The sequence below is a fragment of the Odocoileus virginianus genome, chromosome 29 (genome assembly GCF_023699985.2).
Source record: "Odocoileus virginianus isolate 20LAN1187 ecotype Illinois chromosome 29, Ovbor_1.2, whole genome shotgun sequence".
NCBI classification, from domain to species: Eukaryota; Metazoa; Chordata; class Mammalia; order Artiodactyla; family Cervidae; genus Odocoileus; species Odocoileus virginianus.
Genome location: NC_069702.1, coordinates 31,491,944 through 31,506,499, shown reverse-complemented (window position 1 = coordinate 31,506,499; position 14,556 = coordinate 31,491,944). Strand labels below are relative to the sequence as shown.

At 38.0% G+C, this 14,556-nt stretch overlaps 1 protein-coding gene across 1 annotated transcript in view; it reads right to left on the bottom strand.

The window, feature by feature from the left end:
* The window catches only part of TMPRSS11A (transmembrane serine protease 11A), a 42,273-nt gene extending 41,933 nt beyond the window's left edge, over positions 1–340 (bottom strand). Inside the window, exon 1 of the mRNA XM_070458007.1 lies at positions 262–340. Coding sequence (XP_070314108.1) covers positions 262–340 — 79 coding nt within the window. The remainder of the gene's footprint in view (positions 1–261) is intronic.
* Positions 341–14,556: the final 14,216 nt, after the last annotated feature.

Here is a 14,556-nt window from a genome sequence, read left to right as displayed (position 1 = left end):
CAAAAGAATACTAGATTGTGAGCTCCAAGGAGGTGAGAAATTTATCTGCTTTGCTTAATGCTGTTTTTTGGTGCCCTGAAAAATACTCGAACATAATAGACAGTCAGTGATGAAATGATTGAATAAATTAAACACTTCAAAATGTGGGCATTTACTAGTGAAAGTACATTATTTTTGGATGGAATTAAATTTGCACATGTACAAATGAAGCTTTACAGAAAAAAATGAATCAAACTGAGCGAAATCCATAATTTTACGTACCAGAGACTAAGAAGTGAGCCAGAAGACCGATAGCCGCAGCCACCACTGTCAGTAGCAATACAGTGAGAAGGGCAGTCATCCATGGTTTCAAACCTCTGCTTCGGGTGTCAAATCCTGCCGCTCTGCAAAAAGAAAAACTCACCAGTTACTCTCATGTTGCAGTGGTTACAGGCTTTCTGGTTCTTCTTGGATAAGCACATATTGCTTTAGCCTACCTCAGCAAGAAGACAGTTGTCTTGAATTTATGTCAAGGTTGGGGTTTCCCAGGTTGTGCTAGTGGTAAAGAATCTGTCTGCTAATGGAGGAGATGTAAAAGAGGTGGGTTTGATCCCTGGGTCAGGAGGATACCCTGGAGCAGGAAATGGCAACTCACACCAGTATTCTTGCCTGGAAAATTCCATGGACAGAGGAGCCTAGTGGGCTACAGTCCATAGAGCCATAAGAAGTTGGACACGATTGAGCGACTGAGCACTTAATCAAGGTCACCTTGGCATTAAGGAAGGTATTAAGAAGATCAGGATCTGAGAATCCATACTACTGCTCCTAGATTCTATTTCTAGAGGCATTGGATGGATCTCTGTGGTGGCCAGTCTTAGCATGTGGTACAAAGTAGTACCTGTGCATGAGAAAGAACTATTCCTTCTTTCTCCAATAGTCTTTTTAAAAATCTCTTTATCTATCTATAGTTTTAAAGTTTACAAAATGATTTCAAATCTATTGTCTTATTCACTTTTTAATCTTTCATGTTTAACTATTATAAAAATTTTCAGATGCAGAAATTTAGAAAAAATATTATACTAGAACATCATTTTATCAGTTAACATTTTGCTATAATGGCTTTACTCATTTTTTTCTTCTGTATTTTAATGTAAAATAGAAGATCATGATTTTTCATAATACCAAATCCATCTTCAGGTTTCCTTTTTCGTCCCTATTATATTTAGAGATGGTTTGTACAAATCAAGGACCTCATAGTAGTGTGGTTGTTATGTCTTTTAAGTCTTTTTAAATATTTGAATACTGATCACTTTTTAATTTTTAATGACATTGACTTGTTGAAGAGATCAAGCCAATTTTCCCTTAAAATGACCAGCTTCTGGACTTCTCTGAATGTTTTCGTGTGATCTCATTTAATTTGTCATTTCTTGTGAGTTTAAATTTAGATCTAAAATACTTGATTAGATTTTAATGCATTTGACAAAATATTTCAAAAGTGATACTGTATATTTTATATTGCATCACCTCTGAATTAGAGGAAATTACCACAGTTTAGGAGGGAAGAAGTAAATCTTTGCTCTTTCTCGAGATATGCTCAAGAATAGTGCTAATCACTTTGTATTAACTTTATTTTCATGTATATTAGCCTATACTTACCTGTGAACTCCTCAATGTGTTGGGCTTCCCCGGTGGCTCAGATGGTAAAGAATCTGCCTGCAATGCAGGAGACCCAGGTTTGATCCCTGGGTGGGGAAGATCCCCTGGAGAAGGGAATGGCTACCCACTCCAATATTCTTGCCTGGAGAATTCCATGGACAGAGGAGTCTGGTGGGCTACAGTCTGTGGGGTTGCAGAGTCAGACACACTTTCTGTGTGTTAGTTGCAAAGCAGCTAACACTTTCCTCAATGAGATAAACTAGTCTTATTTATTTATTTTTTTATTATTAAGATCTAATAAGGTATCTAGTACAAAGTGAAAATTTTATAAATCCATGAGAATCAGGCAGGTATTACATCAGCTTTTCATATGAATTGAGTGAGGTTGAGAGAGAGGATATGGTATTTGTTAGTCAAGAGTCTTGAAAGGACATGTAACTCATTTTCTAGTGTTCCTTCTCTGCCATTTGCCATTGTAATCAATTTATCCCTTTCATTAGAATATATCTTTTTTTGTGTGTGTATTGATAAGCTAAATTCTTTGGGGGCAGAAGCTATTTTTCATGTTTTACAAAATTTAGTGCATTGATTTACTGTAAATAGTAGATATTGTTTAATCACTAAGCCATATCCAACTCCTTGCAACCCCATGGACTGTGTCCAGCCAGGCTCCTCTGTCCTTGGGATTTTCCAGGCAAGAATATTGGAGTGGGTTGCCATTTCCTTCTTCAGGGGATCTTCCTGACCTAGGGATAAAACTCAAGTCTCCAGCATTGCAAGCAGATTCTTGACCACTGAGCCACCAAGGAAGGCCACTCTAATAGACTTTTTAACAAATATTAATTGATTTTCAGTAAGTCTTTTAAAATATAAAATATCTTCATATATATATGCCAGCTTTATACAAACTATTTGGATCTAAGTAGTTAGGTGATAGTTTGGGCATAAAAATTACATTTAGCCAATAAACCTAGTAGAATTTGAGAGACCTGAATTCTGTTGGTTACGGAAAATACTGACAATGCACGTTTGACTGATTGAAAAGAATCCAGACAACTCCCTGTGGAAAGCTCTTTCCACAAGAGCTAAGGTGCCAGAACATAAAAACAACAGACAGAAGCTTCAAGAGAGATTACATTACTTAGCCTCTTAGTTGACTTAAAATCTAAATTCAGAAATGAAGGATAACTTATAGACTATTTAGTACAATGCAGCGCAATTTCCAGTTAAGGAAGCTGAGGCCTTCAGATGATTAAGTGACTTCTTCAATATAAAAGAACTAGCAGTCATCTCACACTCCTGTCTTTTAACTTCAGGGACACTATTTTTTTTCTCAGTGCCAGAGTAACATTCCCCCCTCTCCAATGCTGATTGCATTTTAATACTTAACTAGATTATTATAATACACACACACACACACACACACACACATATATATTCATATTGGACTTCACTGGTGTATCGGATGGTAAAGAATCTGCCTGCACTGCAGGATACCCAAGTTTGATCCCTGGTTGGGGAAGATCCCCTGGAGAAGGGAATGGCTACTCACTCCAGTATTCTTGCCTAGAGAATTCCATTGACAGAGGAGCCTGGTGGACTATAGTCCATGAGGTTGCAAAGAGTCAGTTCATTCTTCATTTATGATCATGTATGATCATTTATTTTCTTAGAGAATCTTTTTTTATTATTATTTTTTTTCATGTATTTTTATTAGTTGGAGGCTAATTACTTTACAATATTGTAGTGGTTTTTGCCATACATTGAATCTTATCAGTGTATCTTCACTTCATTCAAAACTAAAAATAGATTAAAGGAGAAAGACTAGATCTCAAGGAGATTCACAAACTTTCAAGTTTATCTTCCCATCATGACATAGTTCCTCTGAGTAGTACAAATGAGGAAATTAGACAAAGCAAGATCACATTCCCACCATCAAGAGTTATGCAGACTCACACTATTACAGACTATGAGACAGTAGGCAGGAGAATGTTTCAACACTCATTGACATGCTTTTTCAAGTGCCCTGGCAGTCACATCCCCAAATCCCATAAAAGGAGCTGTGAACATTGGGGGGCAGATGGTGGCCAACAGACAGGGATGATACATTGTCATTTAGAGCATGTCTCCTTTTTCAGAAAATCTTTGGGGTATGTATTGGGTACACAATGCCAAGTTGTGAAAGCTGTAGGATTCGTAGGTTAAAGCCATAGCTACTTAATCCTATATGAATAAACTTCAACTCAATATCGACTTTGATGAATATGAACAAGAAATGCATGAAAGCAAATATACATCATCAACCACCCATTATGAAGAGGTTCTGCTAGTGATTTGCATCATATCACTTCAGATTTGAAAAGAAATATACTTCATAAAGCCTTTCGGAATCTAGCCTGTTTGTAAGTAGAGATGCTTAAGCATGTTTTTTTTACCTGCTTTACCTGCACCCATTAAACAAACACTGGTGTATTAATTTTCTGTTGCTGTAACAATTACCTCAAAGTTAGCAACTTAAAACAACAGTCACTTATTCACTCACAGTTCAGTACATGGCATGGCTGAGTTCTCTGCTCAGGATCTCATGAAGGTGAAATCAAGCTGTTGTTTGGGACTGCAGTCTCATCTAACATTTGTGACCCTCCTCCAAGCTCACTTAGGTTTTAGGCAGAACTCAGTTCCTTGACACTGAACCAGGATTCCTATTCCCTTGTTGACTGTATAGTCAGAGGCCTCTCTTGGCTCCTAGAGGTTACCCATGTTCTTTCCCATGTGGCCCATTCCATCTTCAAAGCCAGCCATGAGGGATCTTCCTCCCATCAAATCTCTCTCACATTCTGAATCTCTTTCTCTAGGTAGAGTCTTGTTCTTTTCAAAGGTGTCATCTGATTAGGTTAGGCTTACTAATTGTCATCTCTCCATTTAAAAGTCAACCAATTGGGAATTCCCTGGTGGTCCAGTGGTTAAGAATTCACCTTGCAATGCAGGGAATGTGGGTTCAATCCCTGGCTGGGGGACTAAGATCCCACATACCATGGAGTAACTAGGACTGTGTGTCTCAACTACTGAACTGGTGTCCTCTGGAGCACACATGCCACAACTAGGGAGTCCATGCACTGCAAGGAAAAATCCTGAATGATGCTATGAAAATCCTGCGTGCCACAGTCAACAAAGACCAGATGCAGTCAAATAAATAAATATTACAAAAAAAAAAAGTGATTTAAGGTCTTCATTATATCTGCAAAATCCTCTCTCAACAGCACCTAGGTTAGTGTTTAAATGTGAAGGAATGCATACACAGACATATGGAAATCTTGGAGGATCTTAGAATTTTTTTTCACAATGGAAAATATAACTTTCATAAGAAGAGACAGAAATCTGCAGCCTTCAGAGGAGAGCATGTGAGATATAAAATATTCTGTAATTTTTGTGGAGTTGGGAAGAGACTATTAAAAGGGAATTTTATTTTAATGATAAATTATAAGACTATTTTATTCAAGTAACAACTTGGGAGAATACAAAGTGAACTCTTATAAAGTAGGAAAAGAGCTGAAAGTAATCCCTAGTTGTGACCTAATTAGCACATTGCATTCCTTTAAAGAAAACACAAGTACAGAAGACATTTATTTAGAGTAATGTAACCTATAATCTGTGAAATCCAGTTTATCCATTACCTTCATTAAGTTTGATTATTCATTGTTTAAAAGAGTTTATTTATGGTATGATTTTTCCAAAGATGTTATCAATAAAAACATGGTGATAATATGAATAATTTTGTGACTTTGCTTTCTGCAAATTTGAAGACTGAAGGATATACACCTTGAAGAATATACAGAGCAGCATGAATTGTTAATGATCAGAGTTGGGATGTTCATTTTCTCAGTAACCAAACTCTAAGCTGATGACTTGTAAATATGTGAGTTCAAAGATGACTTGAGTTGGCAAAAGACATCATGAATCTCCTCCTCCACTAAGATCCTCCTCCCTTCCTAAAAAGACCTCCCCTGAAGGCAGTCACTTTGGTTTATTCCATAGTCAACTACATGCCCTTTATCATTTTATCTACAAGCTCTAAATCTCTACTTTTTAGCATTAGTTTTCTGCTTTCTTGCAGTTGCATGTTATCATTATACAAATCTAGATACATGTGATCATTATACAAGTGCCAATTTACAGGCAGGTTATATTCCCATAAATCTCCATAGAGACAATTTTCTGAAGTTTAAGATACACTAAATGATTTGAAAAGGTTTATTATTGTTAACATTTTGATTATTGGTTAGCTTCCCAGGCCAAACTATAGTGTACTTAACTCGTAACATAATTGTCAAAGCTGCTAAATGCACTGAATTCCTGGGAGCCAGTTAGTATAGGAAACTTTGCTCCTCTTTTCCTAGCCTGGCACCCATCCCTGGAGGAATATTCTTATAAACCAAAGTGCCAAACTCTCCTTCCATCAGTAAAAATCATCATTCCCTTTGAGCAGCTGAACTCAGTCATTTGTTACAGAAAAGTAACCTTTCATGATGACCTAATAGGCCCTGATATGTGAGTATCTGTCTGGGTACTCTGTGACTATTTTAGAATGACATTTAGTACTAAAGGTAATACTATCAAGCGCTACTATTTAGCAAGTGCTGTCTTCATAGAAAGTGTTGATTTTATCCTCCAAATGCCCTTGTCAGTAGAATTATTTATCTTCATTTTACAGGTGAACAGTTTGCTCAACTCACGCAGCTAATTGCAGAGATAGTAAGTACCTAGTTCTGGCTCAACTTTTGAGGAGGAGCCTGACAAGAGCGTTTGGGGGATAAAATCAACACTTTCTTTTTTTTTTTTTATATGTATTCCCCATCCCGATCCCCCCTCCCACCTCCCTCTCCACCTGATCCCTCTGGGTCTTCCCAGTGCACCAGGCCCGAGCACTTGTCTCATGCATCCAACCTGGGCTGGTGATCTGTTTCACCCTAGATAATATACATGTTTCGATGCTGTTCTCTTGAAACATCCCACCCTCGCCTTCTCCCACAGAATCCAAAAGTCTGTTCTATACATCTGAGTCTCTTTCTGTTTTGCATATAGGGTTATCGTTACCATCTTTCTAAATTCCATATGTATGTGTTAGTATACTGTAATGGTTTTTATCTTTCTGGCTTACTTCACTCTGTATAATGGGCTCCAGTTTCATCCATCTCATTAGAACTGATTCAAATGAATTCTTTTTAATGGCTGAGTAATATTCCATGGTGTATATGTACCACAGCTTCCTTATCCATTCGTCTGCTGATGGGCATCTAGGTTGCTTCCATGTCCTGGCTATTATAAACAGTGCTGTGATGAACATTGGGGTGCACGTGTCTCTTTCAGATCTGGTTTCCTTGGTGTGTATGCCCAGAAGTGGGATTGCTAGGTCATATGGCAGTTCTATTTCCAGTTTTTTAAGGAATCTCCACACTGTTTTCCATAGTGGCTGTACTAATTTGCATTCCCACCAACAGTGTAAGAGGGTTCCCTTTTCTCCACACCCTCTCCAGCATTTATTGCTTGTAGACTTTTGGATAGCAGCCATCCTGACTGGCATGTAATGGTACCTGATTGTGGTTTTGAAAATCAACACTTTCTATGAAGTGTTATGAAGTTTTTATAAAGTGAAGGCAGAGGGTGTTTTACTGGTCAAAGGGACGACCCGTCTCTTTTGCGGTCAAGCCTTGAATTCGTTTTTGCTTTCACATATTCTTCCTTTCCACTGACTTTAAATGCTTGTGAACTCTCGAAGTATAATATGGTATAGAACTCTCAAACTGTGCTATAGTTTAATATTCCCTTTTCTTTCTCTCGAGAGTAGCAGAGGTCATCTGGAGGTAAGGAAGAGGAAGCAAAGAGGGCTGTAAAAGCAGGTATATGTGAGGAGAATTAATAATCACATTTGGGCTTATCTAGGCTCAGGTGGTGAAGAATCTGTCTGTAATGCTTGAGATGTAGATTTGATCCCTGAGTCAGGAAGATCCTCTGGAGAAAGGAATGGCTACCCACTCCAGTATTCTGGTCTGGAGAATCCCATGGACAGAGGAGCCTGGCAGGCCACAGTCCATGGGGTTGCAAAAGAGTCAGACATGACCTAGAGACTAAACAACAACAGCAGATGTATTTACACCGACGTGCTACTCCATGGAATGCTTCATTGTTAGAAGGTTAAGAAAAAAAAAAGAAAACTTCCAATGTTCATTCTGTATTTAATTTTCAGCTATGAATGAAGTGAGGGCTGTGACAAAGAAGGAGGGGCAAAATTGAATAAAACATCATTGTGATTCCAGACCAAAGAAGATTGTCTGTAGAAAATAATGAAGAGATTCAAGCTGAACTGAATTCAGGTGACTCAGAAAAAGAAAGTGAGAAGACCAGAAGAGGCAAGACCCTACTTCTTTACCTATTTAGGGAAATACCTTCACCCTGGTCCAAAAAAAAAAAAAAAATGATCTCACTGACCAACTCAGCATTTGAGTCTGGAAGAAGAAAACGTGAACTAAAGGGGATTAAGAACACCTTTTCTGGAATCCCCATGGACATACTCATCCTCTTGGAGGGATCCTCCCACCCCTGCCTCTTCCTGGCATGGACAGTTACTCACTGCTTGCCATATCTTCCTGCTGGGCTGGATTTGCTCTGAATCCTGTCTTTCCTCTATAGCATCTACCCAGCCCTAAGGTGTCCCTTCTAGATTTCCCTGTCCTGATTCAGTAAGGGGGATTTCTCTAGCCTTAATCTGAGAAATGACTGGCATTTAATTCTCTCGCCTTCATATATAAGCAAAACAGGGAGTTTTATTGTGGTAGTTTAGCACAAAGTCTAAATAAATGGCATTGAATTTAGGTTTCCGATTAGAGGTAGAACAGAGTCACATGTTAGTTTTCATTAATGTAGCATGATTGAACCCACGTGTACTGGCTCCAGATTGATTAAATCCCCACTCTTCTTCTCATTAGCCTGTTATGTAGGGCTAGTTACTTTTTCCTCTCTAAAATGGAGATAATAGTACTGCTTGATCAAAGAATTGTTGTGATAATTAAATGAGCTAGTATAATGCAGTGCATATGTAGCACCTAGCAAGCACTATGAATTTGCTCAAAACTAACAAGACTGAGTAATATTCTCAGCCATTAAAAAGAATTCATTTGAATCAGATGGATGAAACTGGAGCCCATTATACAGAGCGAAGTAAGCCACAAAGATAAAGACCATTACAGTATACTAACACATATATATGGAATTTAGAAAGATGGTAACGATAACCCTATATGCAAAACAGAAAAAGAGACTCAGATGTATAGAACAGACTTGTGGACACTGTGGGAGAAGGCGAGGGTGGGATGTTTCAAGAGAACAGCATCGAAACATGTATATTATCTAGGGTGAAACAGATCACCAGCCCAGGTTGGATGCATGAGACAAGTGCTCGGGCCTGGCGCACTGGGAAGACCCAGAGGGATCGGGTGGAGAGGGAGGTGGGAGGGGGGACCGGGATGGGGAATACATGTAAATCCATGGCTAATTCATTTCAATGTATGACAAAACCCACTGCAATGTTGTAAAGTAATTAGCCTCCAACTAATAAAAATAAATGGAAAAATAAATAAATAAAAACTAACAAGACAGTAAGATTTAATTGATAATTTATACAAATTTAGTGATCAGTAAGTAACATGGAGGTTTTAGCCTGTTATTTTGACTTTAACTCTGAAGAGACAGTGTTTGAGTATATTAGAGAAAGAACTTGCAAATTAACAAGTCAATTAAAATGAGTGCTCAAAATGAAATTACAGTGTAAAACATGAATGCTTGCAAAGACTTTTCCAGGTCTTTTTCTCTAAATGAGGATAATGACAAGGAGAAATCTAATTTTTGCATTTATGAGGTGATAGGAAGAGAGAAAGTTGCTCAGTCGTCTCCAATCTTTGGGATCCCATAGACTATGCAGTCCATGGAATTCTCCAGGCCAGAATACTGGGGTGGGTAGCCTTTCCCTTTTCAGGGGATCTTCCTAATCCAGGGATCGAACACAGGTCTCCCGCACTGCACGCTGATTCTTTACCAGCTGAGCCACAAGGGAAGCCCAAGAATACTGGAGTGGGTAGCTTATCCCTTCTCCAGCAGATCTTCCCAAGCCAGGAATTGAACTGGGGTCTCCTGCGCTGCAGGCGGATTCTTTATCAACTGAGCTATGAGGCGAGCCCAGGAAGAGAGAGATGTCAGTCATCTGGGTGCAGGACAGCAATATCAGATGAGGAAGTCATTTGATATTTTATCTTTTATAAGAGAAATAATTGAGATTTTAAGTGACGGCATCACCCAACTAATAAATTATAGGAAAGAGTAGAGGTAAGGATATCGCTAAAGGCAAATGCAAGTAGATATTCATTGCAAAGTTGGAACACTAAGGACTATCTCTGAAAGGTCAAGAAGCAGGTCACAAAACCCACAGGAAAAATTCCAAGATTTAACAGAAACAGCGAATATATGAGTCAAGTATACTTTGACACAGTTTCTACATTGAGTTTCTTGTTAGTAGAGAAGTAAGGATGGTCAGCACAACTCTAGAGCATATTGTAGAATTTGTGTAGGTGAGGCACAGGGCGTCATAGTAATTATTAAGCATTTGCTTTGCTTCAATCTTTAAACCTGACTGGCCAACTCCTGCAAATCCTCCAAATCCTGGATTAATGTTCCTTGAATTTATCTTAAAGAAAACATAATAATTCAGTGTTTCTCACTGTCCCCTTTTTCAAGGAGGTCCTAAATAATAGCACTGATTCCCCATATTACTACTATAATTTACTTCCCGTAAGCTGAAATCATTCCTCTAAACACATAAATATTCATTAAAAAAGAGGATTTTTGGTGTTTATAATCATGAGACTTGATATTTTTAAAAGAATACTTTGGAGAATGTGAAATAGGAAAGATTGGAACTACTGCTTTACAATATCATGATTTCCATAGGCATGGAATATACATTTTCAAATTCAATGAATTTGAATAAGCAAAACACCAATGCTAGACATTTGCATTTGTTTATTCATTAATTTGTTCAACAAATATATGTGGAGTGCCAATTTTGTGTGAAGCACTGTAGACCCCATCTAAGGATCTCAGAGACCCTCTGACAGCTCACTATTTGCTCACTAAAGAACTGATCCAAATGTGTATTTTATTAGTGAGGAAGGAAACCCAGTGAAGCTCACTGGGCTTAGGGGCTGATCTTGTCAAGCTCTCATCTTTGAAATTCCCCAGGTGGAATCCTTGCCACCTAGAGAGGCTGCAAGAACCCAGGAGAACTGGACTTAAGGATTTGTGTGTTGCGGTACTCTGACTCTGGTATCACAGATCTGTCGACACAGAGAAGCCCCTTAACATGTTTTCCTCAGATTCCTCATTTTAAAATGGTAGTTGATTTCTGTTCTGCGGATTTCACAGGGTTGGCCTGACTATTATGAAATATAGTCATACACATATAAATGAAATAATATATGTAAAAGTGTTTTGGAAATGGCATACATATAAGCAATGGTGAAATATTATTGTCATCATGGATGTTTGAAACCACTGTTTTAATTGTATCAAAGGTTATGCCAGTAAGTAAACCTTACTTTGAATAAAAACCTTGAAATAATTGTTTTCTTTTATCTTGGAAAAATTTTAGAGAGTAAACATATTTTCCCCAAACTTAATTCATCTTCTTTCTCTTAGCAAGAAGTCCTAACATTTCCAGATAAAGGCAAGTGTCTCAGCAGCTTTTGACCTCCCAGTCTGCATTAGTTCCCAATGTCTGACTATAAGGTTTAAGAAAAAGCAGGTGAAGGTAAAGTGTTACAGAAGATAAGTTTAGTCAGATTCCTGAAAGGAGGCTTTTCTTAAATCAAATTAACACCTTCTTCTTCCATCCCCTCCAAAATTAGAAGCAATCAGGACACAACACAATATAGTTTTTCATTAACTTCTTCTAAAATCCCATCTATTGAATTTGACAACATGAAATAAAGCTAATAATGATTTTAATACAAAAATACTCATTTTAACTGTGAAGATTAATTAATCCAGCTGCTATAATAATTTCTGAACTCTTACAACATCCAGTGCAGAGTGAATCCACGGAGGACACCTCATAGGCAGTCCTCCAGAAACACCGAGAATCTAGCCATTGACAGAGTAGACAGACAAGCCATTACTAAACAAGACTGAACTTACCGATACATCATCTGCAGGAGGAAGAATATGATCTCAAGGTGTGTGCCCACTCAATCTGACCTTCTAATCAACTGTATGACATCTCTAGATATATTAGAGGTCTACGACTGGGAAGAAATAAGGAAACGAATTACAAGCTCTTGAAATGAAACTAGTTTGACAAGTCTGAACAGAGAAGCCTCAACCCATAGAACAGCTTGAAGAAAAGAGCCCAGAGAGAGAGCATAGTCCCAACAAGAAAGCAATATTTCTTTCTTTCTTTTTTTTTTTTTTTTTATATTGACTAATTTTGTTAAAGGAGAAGAAACTGGTTCCAGGGATTTGAGTGACAAATACCTTAGGAATGCACTAGGATTAAGAGTTTAAAGAAGATTATTGGTAGGTATACAAATATCTTAAAAAAACCTTCACATAAAAAGCTCTTAATAAAAACAATCAGTTATTCTTAAAGCCTAGATTTATAATATGACTCATGAAATACTGTTAAACTTTTGTTGGACAAAAAAATTGCTTCCTTCCATATGCTGGGGCTTCCCTGATAGCTCAGTTGGTAAAGAATCCACCTGCAATGTAGGAGACCGGGATTCGATCCCTGGGTTGGGAAGATCTCCTGGAGAAAGGAAAGGCTACCCACTCCAGTATTCTGGCCTGGAGAATTCCATGGACTGTATAGTCCTTGGGGTTGCAAAGAGTTGGATACGACTTTCACTTCACTTCACTTTCATATGCTGCCAACTTCTCTCTCACTTAGTACTCTCGATAAAAAGATAACCTTAGATAAATCCAGCTTTTTATGATTCTACACCTGTAACTTATGCAGGTATACAAACCTGTAGAAAAACACACAAATTGATAGATCTAATTTTAAATTTCTGTCTGCCATCCTAAAGTGGCTCCTAGTGCTGCAGGCAGTCAATGTATAGTTCATAGGCTTTTCCCTTTCTCACACTCCTGAAGAGCGATTTTTCACCTCTCTTCTTTACTCAAATCCCTTCACTTCTCACTATTAGCTGATGACTTTGCTTCCTACATGATCATGTTAGGTTGCAGACGCTGCTGTCACAAATTACAACAAACACAGAAATTTAATCTCTCACAGTTCAGGAGACAGAAGTCTGAAATTAAGGTGTCATCAGGGCTGCGCTCCCTCCAAAGGCTGAAGGGAGCCTTTCCTTGCCTCTTCTAGTTCTGGTGGCACCAGGAATTCCTTGGCTTGTATCTAAAAACTCCAATCTCTGTTTCAGTCTTGACATGGATATCTTCCTTGTTTTCTTTGTGCTCCCTTCTTTTCTGTCTCTCTTTTTTAACGTGATAAAAACACAGATCACAAAATTTGCCATTTTATTTATTTTATTAAAGATTTTTTGATGTGGATGATTTTCAAGTATTGAATGTGTTACAATATTGTTTCTGTTCTACGTTTTGACTTTTTGGCTCTGAGACGTGTGGGATCTTAACTCCCTGACTGGGGATTGAACCCACATGTTCTGTAGCCATCACCGTCATCCATCTCTAGAACTTTTTCATTTTCCCAAACTGAAACTCTGTACCCATTACACACTAATTTCTAATTTCCTACTTCCCCTAGACTCTGTAAACTGCTATGCCATTTTCTGTCTCTATTAATTTGATGACTCTAAGGACCTTAAAGCTACTTTATATTAATATAGTCATATAGTATGTCTTTTTGTGACTGGCTTACTTCCCTTAACATCTCAAGGTTCATCCATATTATAACATGTGTCAGGATTTCCTTCCTCTTAAAACTGGAATTGTATCCCATTGTATACATACACATCACATTTTGTTTATTCATTTGTCGATGTACTTTAGTAACGAGTTAACTTCCACTTTTTGGTGATTGAGAATAATGATATTATGAATATGGATATACAAATATCAGTCCTTGTTTTCATTTCTTTTGGATATATACCCAGAAATAGAATCATTGTTCATATGCTAATTCTCTGTTTCATTTTTCGAGGAATCACTGGGTATGGACTGTTTGTGTCTTCTCAAAATTCATACATAGAAATACTAACCCGCATGTGATGATAAAGGAGGTAGGGCCTTTCACAGGTGATGAGGTCATGAGGGTAGAGTCATCATGAATGAGGTTAGAACCCTAATAAAAGAAGCTTCAAAGAACTCTGTTTCTTCTTCTGCCATGTCAGATCACAGCAAGAAGATGGCTATCTAAGAACCAGAAAGCAAACTTTCAACAGTCATGGATTTGCCTGCACTTTGACCTTGAACTTCCCAGCCTCCATACTTTGAAGAACAAATGTTTATTAGTAAGCTACCCACTCCATGCTACTTTTGTTATAGCAGCCAGAAAGAACTAGGACATGTCATACCACCTTCCGTTACAGTTATATCATTTTATATTCCACCAACAATGAACACATACTCTAATTTCTTCATATGTTTGCCAACACTTGATATTTTCTGTTTTTTTTTTTTTTTTGTATCCTGGTGGGTGTGAAGTGGTATCTCACTGTGGTTTTGATTTGAATTTCCCTAATGATTAGTGATATTGAGCAACACGTGTGTGTGCTTAGTCGCTCAGTCATGTCCAGCTCTTCGTGATCCCATGGACTGCAGCCTGCCAGGCTCCTCTGTCCATGGGGATTCTCCGAGTGAGAGTACTGGTGTGGGTTGCCAGGGGATCTTTCCAAC